The 22,416-nt window shown below is 48.7% G+C and overlaps 1 protein-coding gene across 2 annotated transcripts; it reads left to right on the top strand.

The window, feature by feature from the left end:
* Positions 1 to 428: 428 nt before the first annotated feature.
* LOC132398519 (tetratricopeptide repeat protein 19, mitochondrial-like) lies at positions 429 to 22,300 on the top strand. 2 transcript variants are annotated; one of them, XM_059978116.1, is made up of 10 exons: positions 429 to 640; positions 2,985 to 3,073; positions 5,537 to 5,647; positions 6,315 to 6,353; positions 6,845 to 6,901; positions 7,526 to 7,587; positions 9,229 to 9,323; positions 15,510 to 15,661; positions 18,998 to 19,160; positions 21,724 to 22,300. In XM_059978116.1, the coding sequence occupies exons 1-10, from the start codon at positions 463 to 465 to the stop codon at positions 21,879 to 21,881; spliced, it is 1,104 nt and encodes a 367-aa protein (XP_059834099.1). In that variant the 5' UTR covers positions 429 to 462; the 3' UTR covers positions 21,882 to 22,300. The 2 variants fall into 2 exon arrangements, with proteins under 2 accessions (XP_059834099.1, XP_059834091.1); XM_059978108.1 differs by having other exon boundaries at positions 15,507 to 15,661; positions 21,724 to 22,294.
* Positions 22,301 to 22,416: the final 116 nt, after the last annotated feature.

The raw sequence follows: 22,416 nt of genomic DNA, 5'->3' as shown, positions 1-22,416 counted from the left end.
CAGGTTCAGGAACAGTAATCACCCTACAACTATCAGACTCCTAAACCAGAGTAGATAACTTCATTCACCACAACTCCGAACTGATTCCATGACTTGCAGACTCATTTTCAGGGACACTTCACAACTCATGTTCTTGGTATTTTTTTACTTACACAGTTTGCCTGCCTTCTTTTGCACATCTTTGTCAGTGTCTGTCAGTTTATTATAGTTTCTCATAAACTCTGTTGTATTTTTTTCTTTCCTGTAAATGCCTGGAAGAAAATTATTTTTAATGTAGTATATGGTAACATATACGTACTTTGATAATAAATTTACTTTGAACCTGCAGAGATGGAGTCCAGTGTGTGCTGCCCTGGTCCATGGTGCCATCGCGGCTCGCCCCTCCCCGACCCTTTAATTGCCAGGGGCCGCTCCTTTAAGCTGCCGGTCACGTGTCCGGGCGGGGAGGCTGGCGACTCCGTGATGTTGCGAATGGTAGCAAGTCGCGGCCTGCGCTCCGGCTGCTGGTTCCGGATTCGAGCTTCAGGTCGCTCCTCTCGGCCGCCGCTGCGTCCAGCCTCCGGCTTGCAGAGCAGCCTGGCTCGGCCCGATGTTCAGTCAAGGAAAGGAAGCCTTGGGTCCCGGAGTGGAACGAGTCTGGGTGAGAGGGAGGGCCTCGGAGAGACCCCCCCTACCCCACCAGACAGGACCCCTCCCCCGAACCAGGCACAGCCCACACACCTTCTCTTCCCCCCCCCCACCCCAAGACAAGCCAGGTGGCCCCCCACCTCCCCCCTTTCACAGGCCCGGTGCCCCCCCACCTCCCCCCTTTCACAGGCCCGGTGCCCCCCCACCTCCCCCCTTTCACAGGCCCGGTGCCCCCCCACCTCCCCCCTTTCACAGGCCCGGTGCCCCCCCCACCTCCCCCCTTTCACAGGCCCGGTGCCCCCCCACCTCCCCCCTTTCATAGGCCAGGTGCCCCCCCCACCTCCCCCCTTTCACAGGCCCGGTGCCCCCCCACCTCCCCCCTTTCATAGGCCAGGTGCCCCCCCCACCTCCCCCCTTTCACAGGCCCGGTGCCCCCCCACCTCCCCCCTTTCACAGGCCCGGTGCCCCCCCCACCTCCCCCCTTTCACAGGCCCGGTGCCCCCCCACCTCCCCCCTTTCACAGGCCCGGTGCCCCCCCACCTCCCCCCTTTCACAGGCCCGGTGCCCCCCCACCTCCCCCCTTTCACAGGCCCGGTGCCCCCCCACCTCCCCCCTTTCACAGGCCCGGTGCCCCCCCACCTCCCCCCTTTCACAGGCCAGGTGCCCCCCCACCTCCCCCCTTTCACAGGCCCGGTGCCCCCCCACCTCCCCCCTTTCACAGGCCCGGTGCCCCCCCACCTCCCCCCTTTCACAGGCCAGGTGCCCCCCCACCTCCCCCCTTTCACAGGCCCGGTGCCCCCCCACCTCCCCCCTTTCACAGGCCCGGTGACCCCCCCACCTCCCCCCTTTCACAGGCCCGGTGCCCCCCCACCTCCCCCCTTTCACAGGCCAGGTGCCCCCCCACCTCCCCCCTTTCACAGGCCCGGTGCCCCCCCACCTCCCCCCTTTCACAGGCCCGGTGCCCCCCCACCTCCCCCCTTTCACAGGCCAGGTGCCCCCCCACCTCCCCCCTTTCACAGGCCCGGTGCCCCCCCCACCTCCCCCCTTTCACAGGCCCGGTGCCCCCCCCACCTCCCCCCTTTCACAGGCCCGGTGCCCCCCCCACCTCCCCCCTTTCACAGGCCCGGTGCCCCCCCCACCTCCCCCCTTTCACAGGCCAGGTGCCCCCCCACCTCCCCCCTTTCACAGGCCCGGTGCCCCCCCACCTCCCCCCTTTCACAGGCCCGGTGCCCCCCCACCTCCCCCCTTTCACAGGCCAGGTGCCCCCCCACCTCCCCCCTTTCACAGGCCCGGTGCCCCCCCCACCTCCCCCCTTTCACAGGCCCGGTGCCCCCCCCACCTCCCCCCTTTCACAGGCCCGGTGCCCCCCCCACCTCCCCCCTTTCACAGGCCCGGTGCCCCCCCACCTCCCCCCTTTCACAGGCCCGGTGCCCCCCCCCACCTCCCCCCTTTCACAGGCCCGGTGCCCCCCCACCTCCCCCCTTTCACAGGCCAGGTGCCCCCCCACCTCCCCCCTTTCACAGGCCCGGTGCCCCCCCACCTCCCCCCTTTCACAGGCCCGGTGCCCCCCCACCTCCCCCCTTTCACAGGCCAGGTGCCCCCCCACCTCCCCCCTTTCACAGGCCCGGTGCCCCCCCCACCTCCCCCCTTTCACAGGCCCGGTGCCCCCCCCACCTCCCCCCTTTCACAGGCCCGGTGCCCCCCCCACCTCCCCCCTTTCACAGGCCCCTCTAGATTCGACACCCTGGAATCCAACCCTCAGCCAGTCTACACCCGCACTGGGCTGGCTGGAGGCTATATATTCCAGACTCTGCTCTCAGACTAGGCTAACCGGCCCATATCATTTACAACGTAGGACAAGGCCATTTGTCCCATTGAGTCAATGCTGGACTGGTTGGCAATTCCATTTCCTACATTTCATTAACTGCCCCACCACCACCACCAATTCTACCATTTACCTGAACACTGGGGGAATCTTGCAGTGGGAAATTGATGCACCAACCAGCACGTCACATGTGAATGACTCCCAATTTGCTCAGTTGACCTCTTTCCTTATCAACTCACTGTTCACCACCTATTCACCACCTGCCACTTCATCCCTCATTTCTATCATCTATCCAGTTTAGTCCAGCCTATTTTCCTCAGTTTACTCTCCCCATTCCTTCCTCCCGGGGGTGGGGGGGCAGTGTGTCCATGCCCACTCTTCTGTCATTTTTGTTTACAACCTGGTTTAATTTTCCTTTTCTACTCCATCCACCCCCCCCCCCATGCATTTCCTTAAGTACTCCTCCTGTTTCAAGATCTGCCCTTCCCATTGTCCCCTCCTTGCTGATGTCTGCTTTCTGTTTCCTCTCTAGCGCTGCTGGCTACCATCAGCATCTTCCAGTGGGGTGAGAAACAGCTAGCATCAGAGGATGAGATCATACTCCTCATCAAACATGCAAAGGTCTGCTTTTCCTGGAGGCAACACTATGAGCTCGGACACCTTCTCCACTCTTGGCCAAGGTGGAATTGTTGCACCTCAGCCAGATTTCAGATTCTCTCAAACAATGGGTCGGACATCTGGCACTCTTCTGTGGCAGTGCATTTCACTGAGGGATGGTCACACTGTGGGGAGGGTTGGTAGTGAGAGAGGGTCACGCTGTGGGGAGGGTTGGTAGTGAGGGAGGGTCACACTGTGGGGAGGGTTAGTACTGAGGGAGGGTCACACTGTGGGGATGGTTGTTAGTGAGGGAGGGTCACACTGTGGGATGGTTAGTAGTGAGGGAGGGTCGCACTGTGGGGAGGGTTGGTAGTGAGGGAGGGTCGCACTGTGGGGAGGGTTGGTAGTGAGGGAGGGTCGCACTGTGGGGAGGGTTGGTAGTGAGGGAGGGTCACACTGTGGGGATGGTTGGTAGTGAGGGAGGGTCACACTGTGGGGATGGTTAGTAGTGAGGGAGGGTCACACTGTGGGGATGGTTAGTAGTGAGGGAGGGTCACACTGTGGGGATGGTTAGTAGTGAGGGAGGGTTGGTAGTGAGGGAGGGTCGCACTGTGGGGAGGGTTGGTGGTGAGGGAGGGTCACACTGTGGGGAGGGTTGGTAGTGAGGGAGGGTCGCACTGTGTGTAGGGTTGGTAGGGAGGGTCACACTGTGGGGAGGGTTAGTAGTGAGGGAGGGTCACACTGTGGGGAGGGTTGGTAGTGAGGGAGGGTCACATTGTGGGGAGGGTTGTTAGGGAGGGTCACACTGTGGGGAGGGTTGGTAGTGAGGGAGGGTCACACTGTGGGGATGGTTGGTAGTGAGGGAGGGTCGCACTGTGGGGAGGGTTGGTAGTGAGGGTCACACTGTGAGGAGGCTTGGTAGTGAGGGAGGGTCGTACTGTGGGGAGGGTTGGTAATGAGGGAGGGTCACACTGTGGGGAGGGTTGGTAGTGAGGGAGGATTGCACTGTGGGGAGGGTTGGTAGTGAGGGAGGGTCACTGTGGGGATGGTAGTGATGGAGGGTCACACTGTGGGGAGGGATGGTAGTGAGGGAGGGTCACACTGGGGAGGGTTGGTAGTGAGGGAGGGTCACACTGGGGAGGGTTGGTAGTGAGGGAGGGTCACACTGTGGGGATGGTAGTGAGGGTGGGTCACACTGTGGGGAGGGATGGTAGTGAGGGAGGGTCACACTGTGGGGAGGGTTGGTAGTGAGGGAGGGTCACACTGTAGGGAGGGTTGGTAGTGAGGGAGGGTCACACTGTGGGGAGGGTTGGTAGTGAGGGAGGGTCACATTGTGGGGAGGGTTGTTAGGGAGGGTCACACTGTGGGGAGGGTTGGTAGTGAGGGAGGGTCACACTGTGGGGAGGGTTAGTAGTGAGGGAGGGTCACACTGTGGGGAGGGTTGGTAGTGAGGGAGGGTCACATTGTGGGGAGGGTTGTTAGGGAGGGTCACACTGTGGGGAGGGTTGGTAGTGAGGGAGGGTCACACTGTGGGGATGGTTGGTAGTGAGGGAGGGTCGCACTGTGGGGAGGGTTGGTAGGGAGGGTCACACTGTGAGGAGGCTTGGTAGTGAGGGAGGGTCGCACTGTGGGGAGGGTTGGTAGTGAGGGAGGGTCGCACTGTGGGGAGGCTTGGTAGTGAGGGAGGGTCGCACTGTGGGGAGTGTTAGTAGTGAGGGAGGGTCACACTGTGGGGATGGTAGTGAGGGAGGGTCACACTGGGGATGGTAGTGAGGGAGGGTCACATTGTGGGGAGGGTTGCACTGGGGAGGGTTGGTAGTGAGAGGGTCACACTGGGGATGGTAGTGAGGGAGGGTCACATTGTGGGGAGGGTTGGTAGTGAGGGAGGGATGGTAGTGTGGGAGGGTCACACTGTGGTGAGGGTTAGTAGTGAGGGAGGGTCGCACTGTGTGAAGAAGCTCACACTTTCTTGTTAGTAACCCTGTATACCAAGAGACCAGGGTTCAATTCCCCAATGTGGAGATAGTAACTTGACAGCCAGGGCTAACTGCCTGCCCCTCTTCCAAGGATACATACATGCCTGGCTGTCCTTGGAAAGGGAGTATGCAGTCACAATGGGAGTTTTCCAGGAGCAGTGGGGCTCCCAGGTAATTGACTTTTATAGACAGTAGTAATCATGTCTTTATTTGAATTTATTCATTGTTGTACATTCTGAACGTGTATTTGTTGTGTAAATGACTTATAGTTTTGTTTTGAAAAAAGGGACAGTACTGAAGGAGGGTCACACTGTAAGGGATGGAACTTAGGGAAGGTTGCATTTTGGGAGGGGCTGTACTGAGGGAGCATTACACTGTGTGAGAGGCAGGGCTGACAGACATCAATGGGGCACAATTACTCTCTGATTGGTTGCAATGACCATGAGCCTGCTGTTACTGGGGAATCTGTTTCTTTGATGGGGTGAGCGTGACATTGTGTCTTCCTGCGTAGTTGAGTACGGCCAAGGGAGACCTGAAGGATGCAGAGCGGATTTTGCACCAAGCCCTTCACCTGGCCCAGCAAGCACAGAACAACCAGGCCATCAGCTATATCTACTGCCAGGTAAGGGGCAGGGCTCTTCAACAATGGTCACTCCAACCCCTGACAACAGTTCCTGGACAATGTGGAATGGGAAGCTCTGCATATGGGGAGGGAAGACAACCGGGTGAAGAAGTCAGGGGTGAGGAATTTGTCATGTCAGACAGGCATTTGTAGAAGGAAACAGACAGACAGCTAACCTTTTGGGTTGAGACCCATTAGCTGGTCTGAAAGAGTAGATGGGAGATGGACGGTATAAAGGGGTGAGGGGTGAAGAGAGCAGAGATCACAGAGGAAGAGCAGTGAGAGAGGATTTGAGAATTCCCATCAGAGTGAAGAGAAAATCTTGAGAGTGGACGTAGGACACGTGTTAAAGAGATTTGGTAATGGAGTAATAAAGTGGAGACAGGAGACTATGGATACTGGAATCTGGAGCAAGACACAGTACTGGAGGAACTCTGGTGTCAAGCAGAATCTGGGGAGGGGGAGTGAGGGAAAGGAATTGTTGACACTTGGTTGAAAAATGCATTCTATGTCAGCATTTCCTTAGATGCTGCTCAAGCCACTGAATTGTTTGTGGCTGGACACATGAGTGTGAGGATGTTACACTGTTTGTTGCCCAGAAACTGTGACCTGCGTACTGTTGACCATGATTATATTCTAATGCTGCTCCCTCTTATACCTTGTGCAGATGTCGAACCTGGCCTTCCTTCGTGGAGATCTCCTTAGTGTAAGTGAGATCAACAATGGCAGCCTCCCTGATCCTTGATCTCATCCTTTCCACCAGTCTGTTGACCAGCCCTCCTAAAACCTCTTGACCCCCAAACATAGATATCACCTGTTTCCCAACCACTACTGAACCTGAACTTTGGGCAGCATGGTAGTGTAGCAGCTTTACGGTGCTTGCGTCTCGGGCTATATGTAAAGAGTTTGTACATTCTCTCCATGACCATGTGGTTTTCTAGGTTCTCTAGTTTTCTCCCGCATTCCAAAGAGTGCTAAGGTTAGTAAGTTGTGGGCATGCTATTTTGGTGTCGGAAGCGTGGCAACACTTATGGGCTGCCCCCAGCACGTCCGTGAACCGTGTTGGTCGTGTTTGCAAGCAAAGCTTTTCACTGTATGTTTCGATGTTTTTATGCACATGTGACAAGTGTAACTTTATATCTTTATATCTCATCCCCCCTGGTAACTTGAGCTCACTTCCCATTCTCTTACTCACAGGCTGAACGTCTCTTCAAAGCAACAATGAGTCAGTTACTTGGATCGGGAATGCAGCAGGTAAGCATCGTTTAACAGGTCTTCAATGGCAGGAATCACAGCTGGGTTTGGGTATCTATCCCTAGTGATACCCTGGAGAGGGTCAGGGGAAGGTGCCACATCAAACTACCCTTCTGAGGAAGATGTTCCCAGGCACTGGTGGGGAGGGAGTTCCAGGAATGTGGAGGGAACCTGTGAGTGGTGGTGCGCCTGTGTGTCTGCTGCCTTCGTCCTTGTGTGGGTCATGTCTGGGATTTGGGAGGTGCTGTCAGAGCAGCCTAGGTGTGTTACAGAGTGTGTTGTAGACTGTGGGGGATGAAATGCTTGGGGCTAATTCAGATAAATGTTTTGTCTTTTGGAATGTTGTCCACTGACCATCCCCCCAAAGCCCTCACTACCGTGTGTCCTGATACATCTTTGTCTCTCCTCATCTCTTCATTTGTCTCTTCCCTCCCTCTTCTACACCCTCACATCCCCTCTGTCCTTTTCACTCATCTCTACCCCTTCCCCTCTTCCACTTCCCCATCCATCCTGTCCCACCTGCCACTCCCCCCCCTCCCCTCTCCTCTTTCCCTCCCTCCCTCTCCTCTTCCCCTCCCTTCCTCTCCTCTTCCCCTCCCTCCCTCTCTTCCTTTGTCTCTCTAGGATGACAACTCCCTCATTGAGATATCCCTCAAGTTGTGCAACATCTATGCCACCACTGACAGGTAAGTGTGAAACAGGCAGCAGCCAGACCTCCCCTTGATATATCTGAAGAACTGGTCCCCTTTCCTATGCTTGCTTCTCTGCTCAATCCCCCTAGCAAGCAGGTATGGAACCCAGGGGCACTTTCAGAATTGGTGAGTGACTCAGGCATTCTACCTGAGGCGGGAGGGGGAGGTGGTCCAGTTGCTGCTCCAACCTTCAACCCGAGCAGCTCCACTGAGAGGGGTGAGAATTTGCCATTGGTCAACTTGAAGTTAATGTTGGAAGGGGCATCCTCTGGAACCAGAACAGGACAAAACTTTTCAGTCCCTGAAATCTGTTTGATCAACATGGTGTATCTCCTTCTGCACACTTTGATTCAGTGAACCCTGATAACTATTAGTATTCATCCAACTCAGTTTTCTGCATTTCCATTAACGCCATCTTGAAAAAATTTAAAAGTGGCAACTTCTTCACCCAAAGGATGATAGGTCTATGGAATAAGCTGTCAGAGAAATTGGTCTTGTTCTACCTCAATGCACTGTGTAATTAATTCATCTGTATGAACAGTATGCAAGATAAGCATGTAACAAAAACGAATTCCAATATAGCTACAAAGATAATGGCAATAATGACACTTAAACGATATTTGGACAGGTACATGTGTAAGAAAGTTCAGAGGGTTTTGGATCCAGTGACATTGATCTAGAGTTTCTTCAAAAGTCAAAATGAGGCGTAAATCTTGTAATTATAGCAGTTTATTAGGTGTTTGTAACAATTGAAAATAATGGTAACCAACTCGCTCTGAGGAAGAGAGAGAAAAAGTGAAAGGGGACAAAGAAAGGACTAAATTGTGGATGTATTATACTAAAAATTAGATCACTAGAGTGATAAAGCACATTACTGTGATAAGAGGTAGCCTATGAAATAGCCACATTCAAGTGGCATGATACCTGCTGCAGAAAAATTAAGAATCTTCCAGAAAAATACATAATCTGCCATAATAAAAATACTGGAAGGAGGAATCAGGGTGTGAGGGGGTAGATTCCCAAATTTTCACTCCCTTTGCACAAGGAATTGCTTCCTAACTTCATCCCTGACTGAAGCAGGTTTTAACACCCACTTTATCTGAGGCTCCTTCCCTTCTTACCTGAGGAAAGAGTTCCTCTCTAGCTTACCAACTGTTTTTGCTATTTTAATCCCTCAGTTGGACATTCTCATTGAGTCGCAGTCAGATCTCATGGAAGAGTCAGTGGAAGGGTAAGCATCCTTAAATTCCTGGGTGTCAGCATCTCTGAAATCTGCTCTGGGCCCAACACGATGCAATCCCAAACAAGGGGCACCAGAAGCTCTACTTCATTTAGAGTTTGAGGAGATTTGATATGTCACCAAAGACCCTTGGGAATTACTGCAGAAGTACATTAGAAAGCATTCTGACTGGCTGCATCACCATCTGGCTCCAATGTACAGGATCATAATTTTGTTTTATGGACTATTTTTGTAATTTATAGTAATTTTACATCTGTGCTGTATTACTGCCACCAAACAACAAGTTTCACATATTCTAAGTCAGTGATAATGTATTTAATTCTGATTCCTTCTGTCTCTTGAAGCAGTTACCTATAATGGATGGCTGACATTTATGCTCCTTCACTTTGACACAGGCACCATTTGGCAGTTGAAGGGTACAAGTGGTGCATTGAGACACTGGAGGAGAAGGTTCAGCATGAGGAAGCAGTTCCTGAGGAAGCTTTGTCAGGTAGGTTTGTTGGTCTGTGAGATCATTTGCAGCTTTGTCCATAGTTGGTCTGCCCTAGTGTCTCCTGCAGCACAATGAGCTTGGCTTCCCCCACTACATAAATACTCACACCAGACCCCTCAGTGACAGCAGTATGTACAGTATGCACTGCTATTGGTAATTATTATTGTTACATGTACTGAGATACATTTGTTTGTGTGCCATCCATTTCCATGTGTGAATACATCAAGGTAGTACAACTGGAAAATAGTAGGCAGAATATAGTGTTATAGTTAAAGAGAAAGTGCAGTGCAGGTAGACAATGTGCAAAGGCCACGACAAGGAGAGCAAGAATTTTTATTTTAGCTTATAACATTCATTCAAGAGCCCTGCAACCCTGGGATGGGTGTCCTTGAACAGTAACATAAGAACTAGCAGGAGTTAGCCATCTGGTCCATCGAGCATGCTCTGTCATTGAGTAAGATTACTGCTGATCTAGATTATGGCTAAGATTATGGGTGATGACTTGGGTCCACCTACTGCCTTTTCCTTTCAATCCTTAACCCTGCTCTGCAAAAATCTCTGTAACTATGTCTTAAATTGGGTGCCATGATAGTGTAGCATTTAGAAGGACACTATTACAGCTCAGAGCATGTTCAATTCTGGTGCTATCTGTTAGAAGTTTGTATGTTCTTCCTGCAAGTGTGTGGGTTTCCTCTGGGTACTCTAGTTTTCTCCTGTAATGTATCTGGAGGCAGATACACTAGTGAAACTTAAGATACTACTAGACAGGTACATAGAGAAATTTAAGGTGGAGGGTTATATGGGAGGCAGCGTTTAAGGGTTGGCACTGTACTGTGCTGTATTGTTCTTGTAATCCAAAGCTGTACTGGTCAGTAGGTTAATTGGTCATTGTAAATTGTCCTGTGGTTAGGCGAGGGTTAAAATAGGTGGGTTGCTGGGCTGTGCAGCTCTTTGGGCTGGTAGGGTCTGTTCTGCACTCTAAATACAATATAACACATTGTCTTAATGAGGTAACCTCTACTCATTCTGTGACGGAGAATTCCACAGATTCACTAATCTCTGGTAAAAACAATTTCTCTTCATTCCTGTTCCACATCTATCCCTCTCCCCCAAATCTTAAAGCTGTGTTCCTTAGTTTTGGTCTCACCTGCCAGTTGAAGCAATTTTTGTGCCTCTGTCCTATTTATCCCTTTCATAGTTTTATATGTTTCTATAAGATCCCCTCTCATTCCTTTAAATTCCAGCGAATATAGTCCCAGGCAACTCAATATCTCCTCATAGGCTACCCCTCTAATCTCTGGAATCAACCTGGTGAACCTCCTCTGCACTGCCTCCAGAGCCAGTATATCTTTCCTCAAGACCAGAACGGCACGTGCAGCTTCACCAATACCCTGTACAGCTGCAGCATAATTTACCTGCTCTTAAATTCAGTCCCTCTGGCAATGAAAGCCAACATCCCATTTGCCTTCCTGATAAGCTGTTACATCTGTAAAACAGACTTTTGTATGGTATGACAATATTTCCCAACCCTGTGGCTTCTGCTACTAGGATGGCAATAGCAGCAGATCCAGGGGAACACTACCTCCTGCAAGTTCCCCACTGAGTCACTCACCACCCTGATTTAGAAATATATTGCCATTCTTTCAGTGTAATTGGTTCTGAATCCCAGAACTCTTTCCCTATCAGTATTGTGGAAGCACCTTCTTGACTGCATTGGTTCAAGAAGTTAACTCACCCCTTCTCAGGGGGGCAAGCATGGAGGAGCAATGATCTTGCTACTGGAAGATCTCAGCTTGTCAGGCAGTGTAGGAGACCACATCATGGGGTTGATGAAATACTGGTGAAGCTAAGAATAGACCAGGTGACTGTGTCACTGAGTATGCATGAGTATTATTTCAGGAGGTTGAAACCGGAGGTTCATGAGCCAGTTCTTATCGGGGGGATCAGAGGTGGAGAAGATCAGCACCTTTATGCTTTCCTCGGTGTTATCATTTCAGAGGATCTGTCCTGGGCCCATCACGTAAATGCCATTTCAAAGAAAGAATGGCAGCACTTGTACTTGCTTAGAAGTTTGTGAAGATTTGGCATGTCATCTAAAACTTGACAAACTTCTATAGATGTATGGTGGAGAATACATTGACTGGTTGCATCACAGTCTAGTATGGAAACACCAATGCCTTTGAACAGAAAAGCCTACAAAAAAAGTAGTGGATGTGGCCGGTCCATCATGCGTAAAGCCCTCCCCACCACTGAGTACATCTACATGGAGCTCTGTCACAGAAACTCAGCATCCATCAAGGATCCCTACCATCCAGGCAAGAAAATCAATCTCAGGGTTGTATATGATGACATATACGTTATGTACCTGGAGTTGTCATTGTTCCTTTCTGCACCTTGTGGTGCATCAGGCAACAACCTTGCCATTTAATTGGCATCTCTCTTTTTTTTTGTGAGCAAGTTACTAGCTTAACACCCAACCCAGCACGGATGTAAAGTGTGCAAGGAGCCAGCGAGATCTGAACCTAGAACCACTCGTCTCGAAGTCTGGTGCGGATGCCACTACACCATTCACCAACTATGTACTTGAAGAAGGGCCATCAAATGCTCCTTATACATTAACCCTTTCATTCTTGGAATTATTTTCATGAATTTCTCTGGACCCTTTCTGATGCCAGGACTTCCTTTTTTGGATATGAGATCCAAAACTACACAGTCTGACCAAAGCCTTGTAAAGTTCGAAACTCAAAGTAAATTTGTTATCAAAGTACATATATGTCACCATATACAACACTAAGATACACTTTCTTGCAGGCATTCACAGTAAACAGACGAAACACAATGAAAGATCACCCCAACAGGATGAACAAGTAACTAATGTGCAAAAGAAAATGGACTGTACAAATGCAAAAAGAAATAATAATAGTCATGATAAGCACTAAAGTCAGGCTAACTGACCTGTAATTTCCTTTCTTCTGCCTGCTTCCCTTAAAGAATATAGTGGCATTTGCAATTTTTCAGTCCTCAGGAACCATTCCAGAATCTAATGATTCTTGAAAGATCATGACTAATTCCTCCACAACCTCTTCAGCTACCTCTTTCAGAACCCTGAAGTGTAGTCCATCTGATCCGGATGATTCATCTGCCTTCATGCTTTTCAGTTTCTCAAGCACCTTCTCCTTAATAATAGCAGCTGCACTTATTCCTGCCCTTGACACTTACATTCTGCTAGTGTCTTCCACAGTGAAGACTGACGTTAAATACTTACTAAGTTCCTCCACCATTTTTCTGTCTCCCATTACTACCTCTCCAGCATCATTTTCCAGTCATCCAATATCTACTTTCTTCTCTCTTTCACTCTTGATATATCTGAAAAAGCTTTTAATATCCTCTTTTGTGTTATTGGCTAGCTTACCTTCATATCTTTTCTCTATGGCTTTTTTAGTTGTCTTCTATTGGTTTTTAAAAGCTTCCCAATCTTCTACCTTCCCACTAATTTTTGCTATATTATATGTCCTCCTTTTAGACAGTAGACAATAGGTACAGGAGTAGGCCATTCGGCCCTTTGAGCCAGCACCGCCATTCAATGTGATCGTGGCTGATCATCCACTATCAGTACCCTGCTCCTGCCTTCTGCTCATATCCCTTGACTCTGCTATCTTTAGGAGCTCTATATGCTGTCTTTTGATTCCCTTGAAAGCCACGATTGCCTCATCCTCCCTTTAGAATACATCTTCATCTTTGGGATGTATCTTTTCTGCGCTTTCTGAATTTCCCCCGTAAATACCAGCCATTGCTGTCTGCTGTCATTCCTGCTGGTATCCCTTTCCAGTCAACATTCACCAGCTCCTCTCTCATGCTTCTATAATTCCCTTTTCTCTGCTGTAGTACTGATAGGTCTGACTTTATCTTCTCAAATCAAGTCAACTTCTATTGTCATTTCGACCATAACTACTGGTACAGTGCATAGTAAAAAATGAGACAATGTTATTCAGGATCTTCTTCTCCATCGTTTCTCCTTCTCAAACTTAAGGGTGAATGCTATCATATCTTGATAAATGCCTCTGAAAAGTTCTTTTGAGCTTCCTAATCAAATCTGGTTCATTTCACACCACCCAATCCAGAATTGCCTTTCCCCTAGTGGGCTCAACTACAAGTTGCTCTAAAAAGTCATCTCATAGGCATTCTACAAATTGCCTCTCTTGGAACCAGTACTGACCGGATTTTCACAATCTACTTATTGAAATCCCCCATGATTAAATCAACATTTCCCTCTCTCCCCTTATAATTTGTAGCCCACATCCTGGCTACTGTTCAGATACCTTTATATAACTGCCTTGAAGGTCTTCGTTTACCCTTGCAGTTTCTTAACTCTATCCACAAGAATTCTACATCTTCCAATCCTATATTACCTCTTTCCAAGGATTTGATTTCAATTATTTTATATATCATTAGAGACACCTCACCCCCTCTGCCTATCTGCCTGTCCTTTTGATACAATCTGTATCCTTGGATGTTAAGCTCCCAGGTATGTCTTTCAGCCACGACCTAAATGCCCACATCAGCCCACCTGCCCATCTCCAGCTGCCTCACAAGATCACCTATCTTATTCCAGAATTGAAAATACACGTGGACTAAGATGTTAACTGTCCTGTGCTATGACCAGTGGGATCATCAGTTGATCTGCCACCTGTCTTCAGGAGTTTCGGCCCACTTATGGTCAAGACTCCCTCAAGGTGGTGGGCCAGCAGTGCTAAAGCACCACCTCCCACTGATGAGCTTAACAACTCGGCATCTGCCTCTATCAGAGTTGTTGGTCGCTTTCATCCAACAGATAGTCTACTCTTCAGGTGTCTATGCAGCTACTGAAAAGTTTACAAAAGATGGATACACTGTCGGACTATCTGCCCCTAAGGACGTACTTAGTCCACACCCATGATGATCCTGCCTCTGCTGCCTCAGCTACAGCCCTGCTGGTTGACTTAATCTCTCTAATAGTAAAGCATAGTATTCCATATACTGTATGCATTCAAATATAACATCTTCAGGCCTCTATTCATCACCCTTTGTGATTTCAGCCCCCGTTATATTTTAACTCATCCCACTGACTGCAATTTTGCCCTTTCATCTGTTTGTCCTTTACAGTCTCACTACACATTGTATCTAGTTGTACACCAACTGCCCTATTGTCAGCCCTTTCACTCTGGTTTCCATCCTCCTACCAAATTAGTTTAAACCCTTCCCAACAGCTTGGTAAGGATATTGGTCCCCCTTGGGTTCAGGTGTCCTTTTTGCACAGATCATACCTTCTCTAGAAGGGATCCAAATCATCCAGAAATCCAGAATGCTGCTGACTGCAGCAGTTCCTCAGCCATGCATTCACCCGCCAAGCCATCCTTTTCTTACCCTCACTGGCTCGTGGCACAGGCAGCAATCCAGAGTTTTCTCCCCGGAAGTCCTGATTGTTAGCTTACTGCCTAACTCACTATATTCTCTCTTCAGGACCCCTTCCCATTTCCTAGCTATGTTATTGGGACCAATATGTACCATGACTTCTGGCTGTTCACCTTCCCCTTTCCTGTCCTGACGATCACCCACAGGACCTCCCTCCTGCAACAAGTGTGTCTACCTCCCCATAGCTCCTATCTATTATATCAGGTTCCCAAAGGTTATTTAGCTGCAGCTTCGTTTCCTTAACAGGGCCTCTAAGGAGCTGCAGTTCGATGCACTCTGAGCAGATGTAGTTATCAGGGAGACAGGAGGTCTCACCAATTTTTCACATCTCATGCAAGGAGCATACCACTACTTGCAGATCTATTCTCAGTGCACTAGCTAACAGAAAAAGAAACTTACTGGAAACTTGTATACTTTTTTTCTTAGAGTCTCTGCCTGTGCTGCCCAAGCCTGCTGTGGGGGAAGGTGATTTTGGGGGTCTGGTCAAGGTGATGGAGATGTTAGTGTTGGTGGGGGTTCAAGGTGGCAGAGGTGTCGGTGGAGTTGTGGGTCATGGGGTTGGGGAAGGAATCAGGGTTGTGGGAGTTGCCAGGTGGGTAAGGGAAAGTGATGTAGGGGTGAATTTTAGGGTTGGGGTGTTGTTGATGGGGTGGGTGCCAGGGAGGGGGAATCGGGGTGGGGCGACATGCCTGGCATTGTTGGAGTGATGGCTCTGTTTGCTCTGTTCAGTAGAGGAGCGGGAGAACACACGTCTGCTGCTGGCCATGGCCCAGGACTCCTGCGCTCGCTACCTGCTAAGCCAGGGACAGTTAGAGCTGGCCATCACTATGTACCAGAAGGCGCTGACCATTGCTCAGGATGTACATGGCGAGACACACCCACAGGTGAGGGGCTTTTACAGCAATCAGCTGCCCCCTCCGTGCTCGCCCCAGCCCTCACATTGATGCCGCTCCCATAATGGTCCCCATTGTGTTATATAGCGTGGAAACAGGTCCTTCGTCCCAGCATCCATGTTGACCAAGATGTCTATTTGAGCTAGTCCTATCTGCTTACATTGTTCATGACCATCCACTATATAGCCCCTCTCTAAACCTTTATAAGGTCACTCCTCAGCCTCCTCTTCTCAGGGAAAATAGTCCATCCACACACTGGTCTCTCCTTATAACTCAAGTCCAGCAGCTCTGTGTGAGTGTTTTCTGGGCCACCTCCAGCTCACCTGCAGTACTTCCTCTCCCCACACTCACCTAGTCCCTATCAGCTGCGTGCTGAGGACAGGTGGATACAGTGTTTACTGAAGGTAGCCACACCATAAGAGATGGCTCTTAAGACACTGTAATGATGGGTGAGCACTAGGCAGAGGAGTAGGTACAGGTAGGTAGGACAGGAGACCCCTGCAACAGACACACAGCACTGGACACTGCTGGGCAGATGAGTCCCTGGGACAAAGCAGCAACTCCCAGAGTTTGGCATCAGAGAGAGGGAAAAAGTCTGGGAAAGCTGTGGTGATGAGGGTCTTAATTGCAAGGGCAAATGGTGTGTGCTGCAGAGAGTTGTGGATACAGCTCAGGACCTCACAGAAACCAGCCTCCCCTCCATGGATTCTGTCTACTCTTCCCATTGCCTCAGTAAAGCAGCCAACATTATCAAAGACCCCAACCACCCTGGACAAATTCTCATCTCCCTTCTTCCCATTCAGCGAATGACAGAAGCCTGTAAACATGTACTACCAAGCTTCTGTCCATCTATTGAATTATCATTCCCTAGTATGGACTCGAGCTCAAAATCTACCTGTAATGACCTTGTACCTTACTGTCTGCCTGCACTTTCTTTGTAACTGTTACGCTTTATATCTCAGCCTGAAACGTCGACTGTTCGTTTCCATGGATGCTGCTTGGCCTGCTATGTTCCTCCAACATTTTGTGTTTGTTGCTTTGGATTCCTGGTATCTGCAGAATTTCTTGTGGTTTATATTGTGTCCTGTTGTTTTTTTTCCCCTTTGTATTACCTCAATGTACTGAAGTGTTGAAATGATCTGTGTGGATGGCATGCAAGGCAGTTTTTCACCAGTTTACCACTTTTCAAGGTGAGCATAAAAGTATGGTTAAAGTCACAGAGTCGTACAGCGTGGAATCAAGGGTCAGGACCTTCGACTCACTCCAATGATAGTTCGTTCATGTAAACCAAAATTCCTATCTAAACTAGGTGCTGTATGCCTGTGTTTGGCGGAACCTTTCCTATTCATGTATCTGTCCATGTTGTTAAATAATGTTGTTTCAGATTCTGCCTCAACCACTTCCTCTGGCAGCTGCTGGAAATCTAAAGTAAAAGCAGAAAATGCTGGAAATACTTAGAAGTTCAAACCCAGTTCTGGCAAAGGACCTTTGCGTCTGTTTGTCTTCTCACAGATACTGCTTGACCTGCTGAGTATTATTAGTACTGACTGTTTTTAATCCATAATAGGATATTTTCTCCTTGGTGCCAGGTCCATGCATTTGTCAGAGTGGCTGTAGGTCATTCCAGAGAGGGAGTGTCAATGATATCTGAGGGTGGGGAGAAGGAGCAGGTCCTACAATGTGCATTTAAAGCTGGGAGATAAATTGAAAAGTTCAGAATCTCAGGATTACTTCCCAAATCCAGTGTGCGTGAGTATCAAAATATTTAAAAATTTCTTTCCTTGTTCTTTCCTGAATCAGTGGCAAGAGGGATTTGCAAACAAAGGAGGCACTTTGCACATGTTAACAGTGATAACTAAGCTATTTTATTAGGATTATATGGTCAACCAGTCAGTCAATGAATTGATCTATACAATGCTGGAGTGATTTTTCTCTCTCTCTCCCTCTGTCTCCTTGCAATGTGGTACAGGAACAGAGTACACCAGCTGAATGTGAGGCTGAAGTGGGCATGCAGGAGAGAGGGATTTAGATGTTGGGGCAATGTGAGCGGTTCTTGGTAAGGTGGGATGTGTACAGGTACAATGGGTTACATCCAGGCAGTATTGTTATGAGTTGTGGTGACAGGGAGAAGTGCCGGACTTTGGGTTTATGGGATCTTGCTTCTTTTTTTTTGCTACGATGGTGTGGTGAAAGGGGTCTAGAATCATTTTGTGGTTATTACCCAGGGCTGGTGGGAGGATTTAAACTAGAATGGAAAAAGGACTGGCAAAGCTAGGGATGGAAACAAAACAAAGTGAATAGGAGAATAGGAGCATAGGAGAAACACCTGATTAATGCAAGGAGGACTAGCCCTGTTCAAGGGGCACGGTGCTGTGCCTCAATATGTAGAGTATTACAATCAATTGATACATTGATTTATTATTGGCACATGTTTTGAGGTACAGTGAAACACTTTGCATGCCGTCCATGCGGATCATTTCATCGTATCAGGTATCTGAGGTACTACAAAGGAAAACAACGTAGAATAAAGTGTTGCAGTTACACCAAAAGTGCACTGCAATCAGGCAATATGGTGCATGGCAATGACAAGGTAGATTGTGAAGTCAAGAGTCCATCTCATCAGACTGTTCAGTAGTCTTATAACAGCGGGACAGAAGTTGTCCTTGAGCCTTGTGATAAGTACTTTAAAGCTAGTATATCTTCTCTGTGATGGGAGGTGAAAGGAGAGAGAACACAAAGTATACTGCAGATGCTGTGGAAAGGAGAGGGAATGTCCGGGGTGGGTGGGGTCTTGATTATGTTGACTGCTTTATCAAGGCAGTGAGAAGTGTAAACAGAGTCCCTGGACTGGTTTTCATGATACGTCTATAAGGTAGATGAATTAATCATACAAAAAATAAAATAAGCGTGATATAGTTGCAATTTATAAAGATGTGGCTTCAGGGTGATCAAGGATGAGAATTCATTCACAGGGGCCTGATAGTCAGTGAAGACAGGTGAAAGATGTTATTAAACTAAAGTACAAAGATGATGCCAAGATCAAATTTGTGCGGATGCTGTTTAATTTTTATTTAGAGTTACAGCACAGTAACAGTCCCTTCCAGCCCAACAAGCCCAGTTACACCCATTGACTTACTAACCCATATGCCTTTGGAATGGGGGAGTGGTGCCAGTTGGATGAAGTATTGCTGTGGGGTCTAGGCCCAAAACATCAACTGTTCATTTCCCTCCATAGATGCTGCCTGACCTAAGTTCCTCCGGCATTTTGTGGGTATTGAGGTCCCTGCTCTTGACTCCCTCTCCCCTATGTCTCACTTTGTCTGACAGGCAGTGGTACTGCTGAGTGACTTGGCCACCGTGCTGGACATGAAGGGCTGCTATGACCAAGCCTATGAGTACATCAGCAGGGCATCCAGCCTGGCGAGGGAGACGGGCCACACCGACGAGCACAGGATCCTCAGTAACATGGCCAGGATCCTTGTCCATGCAGGTAAAGATTTTTGAGGAGATTAACTTTATTTGTCACATTTACATTGAAACATACAGTGAAATGCTTTATCTTCATCAATGACCAACACTGGCTGAGGATGTGCTGGGGATGTGCAAGTGTTGCCTTTCTTTCAGTGTCAGCAAAGCATGCTGACGAGTTACTAACTCACACATCTTTGATATGTGTGAGGAAACCTGAGCACTTAGAGGAAACTCACGTGGTCACAGGGAGAACATAAATACTCCTTACAGTTGACGGCAGAAATTAAACCCCAATCTTTTGATCGCTGGTGCAATAAAGCATTACACTGACAGTTGAGTCAACCAGCCCATCACGCTAGGCCAACCAAGATCCCTATCTAAGCTAGTCCCATTTGGCCATATCATCCTTCCAAACCTTTCCTATCCCAAGTACCTCCCTTCCCCTGGCATGTTACTGATGAGGAGGAATTCTTACCCTGAATTTTCCAGCAGCCCATTTCCCAATCTGCCTAAGTGTGAGTTGAAGTGGCAAACCCCGGGATAATAAGATGGGAGTCACTGGTTCTGGGGCTATCACTTTGTGTGCTTCTGTCTCCCGGATACAATCGCAGAAGGCACGATGCATTTAATACTGAAGGACAGCCTAGAAGAATCCAGGAACAGAAGTTGGCAGGCTCAGGATCCAGAGGGCAGGTAGGTTTGTTGAGGGGTGGGGGGGGGGCAGTTGAGGGAAGAGGGGCATAGAGATTCAGGGAAGAAACATCCCTCCTGAATAATTCCCATTTCTCCCTGAAAGTGGTCACAAAAGCAGAGAAAGTAAAGAAGGCAGCATCTGCAGAATCTCTTGTGCTTATGATTTGCTGCTTCTCTCTGAAGTCTGAGGGATGCCTATCCTGAAGAAGTTTAAATCTTCTCTTCACTGGGAATTTAGTGAGACTTTGTCTCACTGCTCCCCCTCTGTGGTCTCTGCTGCCCTGTGACTCTTCGACCATGTACTCACTGCCACAGTCACGTATCCTATTAGATTCCTCCTTCTCTAGCCCTTTACCTTTCCCACCCACCCTTCTTCACCTATCGAATGTTTATTCATTTCCATAGATGCTGCTGAGTGCTTCCAGGGTTTTATGTGTGTAAGATATGTAACCCCCTGGGTCACCTCAGGCTCGCTCAGCTCGTTCTCGTCTAGGGGGAGCAGCCTTCGGCCCCGCCAAACTGGGTAATCAGCTGGTGTGGATGCTGTGTGATGTCCCCGCCTCGCCCAAAAACAGACAGTACACCATAAGTGATTAAATGAGTACAATTTATAAAGGTTACTATAACTAAGTGATTAATAACGATACAGTATATATGAAGAGAGAAAAAAAAGAAAAGGCGCCAAACTTATCAAAGTGCAAACCACTTTGTGCACAACCGTTGGAGCTCAATTACTGAAGTCTTCTAGCCACCATTCGATCCCCTCCGAACTCCTCGACTCGCAGCTCAGGACCCTCCGAGTGGTCAACCAAGCACATCTAGCTTCATCCCCACTCCTCGGAGTACCTCCTGGCCTCGGACCCCCGCTTGGGGTCCGTTCCTCGCCCAGCTTACAGCATTGCGTCCTCTCTCTTGACCCCCTTGCGCCGATCTGCCCAAAAGCCCGTCAACAAAGGCTTACAGACTCAGAAGAAAGAACATTAATCCCCATTTGGTTTACAAAGGAATACAATTCTCGTTATCAGTAAATTTTAACCCAAACAAGCTTCCAGCACTCTCTCGCAACAAAGAAACATTCCTGCTTTTAACAAAACAAAGAAACCCTTTCCCAACAATAACAAAGGAAAAAGAAGCCCCTTTACAGATATGGTGTGCTTGTCTTCATTAGTCAGAGCATTGAGTATGTGTATGAGGAATGCATATAGCAGTTGGTTAGGACGTACTTAGAGTGTGTAGTTCTAGTCACCCCATTACAGAAAGGATGTAGAGGCTTTGGGGAGGGTGCAAGAGAGTTCACCAGGATGTTGCCTGGATAGAGAGTGTGTACTCCTTTTTCAGTCATGATTAAGGGTGTCAGCCCAAAATGTTGACTGTTCATTTCCTTCCATAGATGCTGCCTGATCTGTTGAGTACTTCCAACATTTAGTGTGTGTTCTGTGAGCTACAGAGAAAGTTTAGACAAAGTCATTTTCTCTGATCTGAGGCTGAGGGGAAACCTGGTAGAAGTTTATAAATTTCTGAGAGGCATAGATAGGGTAGACCGTCAGTCTCTTATACAAAGAAGAAAGGTGAAGTACAAGAAGACATGCATTTAACGTGAGAGGGGGTAAATTCAAAGGACGTGCGCTGGACAAGTTCTTCATTCACAGACAGTGGTGGATGGCTGCCAGGGGTGGTGGAAGTAAATAGGATCGTGGTATTGAAGAGGCCGTTAGACATATGAATATGCAGGTGATGAAAGGATATGGATCATGTGCAGGTTTTTGACGAAAGCATGGTGGGTTGCAGGACATATTCCTGTGTTGTACTGTTCTGTGTAAACTGCCTGGAGGCCACAGCTGACAGAGGCCAGATCCTTTACATCATCCACCACTTCTGCTTTCTGACAGGGAACTACACTGAAGCTAGGAAGGTCTACGAGGAGGCCCTGAAACAGGCAAAGTTGAAGGGCGATGAACTGGTAATTCAGCACATCCAGGAGGGTATGGAGGAACTGGATACCAGCACTCACAGCTCCCATGGTGAAGGACAGGCAAAGCATCAGTGACAGAGATCTACACTGCATTATCTACAGCCCCAGAATGGTCCTCCAGGACACGGCTTAGGTGGTTTGGGATTTACCAGAAAGGTCAGCACATTGCAGGCTCTGGTCCAGATATTGCAGCTCAAAGTCCGAGCCAGGACTCCAATATATGACTGAAGGGGGCAGTACCGAGGGACCTCAGCACTGGCGGGGGGCAGTACTGCAGGAGCCTTGAAATGCCAATCTTTCTATGAAGTGAGGCTTTGCCTATATCTGTGTCTGACACTGCTTTTAAGGAGAACCAGGAATTTTTAGATTGTTTATTAGTTTTTGGGCATTAAAGGGTATTCTGGAGTTGAACAAAATTAAATTTTTATCTATAACTGTGTGTCTTTATATTAACTGATCCAGAAAAAATCATGCACCTGAGACATAGCTAGTTAAGAACATAAGGACTGGGGGCAGGAGTTGGTCTGTGGAGCCTGATCTCCATTCAATTAGATCATGGCTGATCTGGCTAAGGACTCATCTCCACCTACCTGCCTTTTCCCCACAACTC

Source organism: Hypanus sabinus, chromosome 1, assembly GCF_030144855.1.
Source record: "Hypanus sabinus isolate sHypSab1 chromosome 1, sHypSab1.hap1, whole genome shotgun sequence".
Taxonomy (NCBI): domain Eukaryota; kingdom Metazoa; phylum Chordata; class Chondrichthyes; order Myliobatiformes; family Dasyatidae; genus Hypanus; species Hypanus sabinus.
Note: the sequence above shows the minus strand (reverse complement) of the source record. Positions and strands in the feature narration are given on the sequence as shown.

What these genes read in the sequence shown, in the direction of transcription:
- LOC132398519 (XM_059978108.1), top strand. Translation starts at nt 463, where the DNA reads ATGTTGCGAATGGTAGCAAGTCGCGGCCTGCGCTCCGGCTGCTGGTTC. An exon ending in CCGGAGTGGAACGAGTCTGG is followed by an intron (nt 641 to 2,984) that starts GTGAGAGGGAGG and finishes TTTCCTCTCTAG; the next exon opens with CGCTGCTGGCTACCATCAGC. An exon ending in TTGGATCGGGAATGCAGCAG is followed by an intron (nt 6,902 to 7,525) that starts GTAAGCATCGTT and finishes TTGTCTCTCTAG; the next exon opens with GATGACAACTCCCTCATTGA.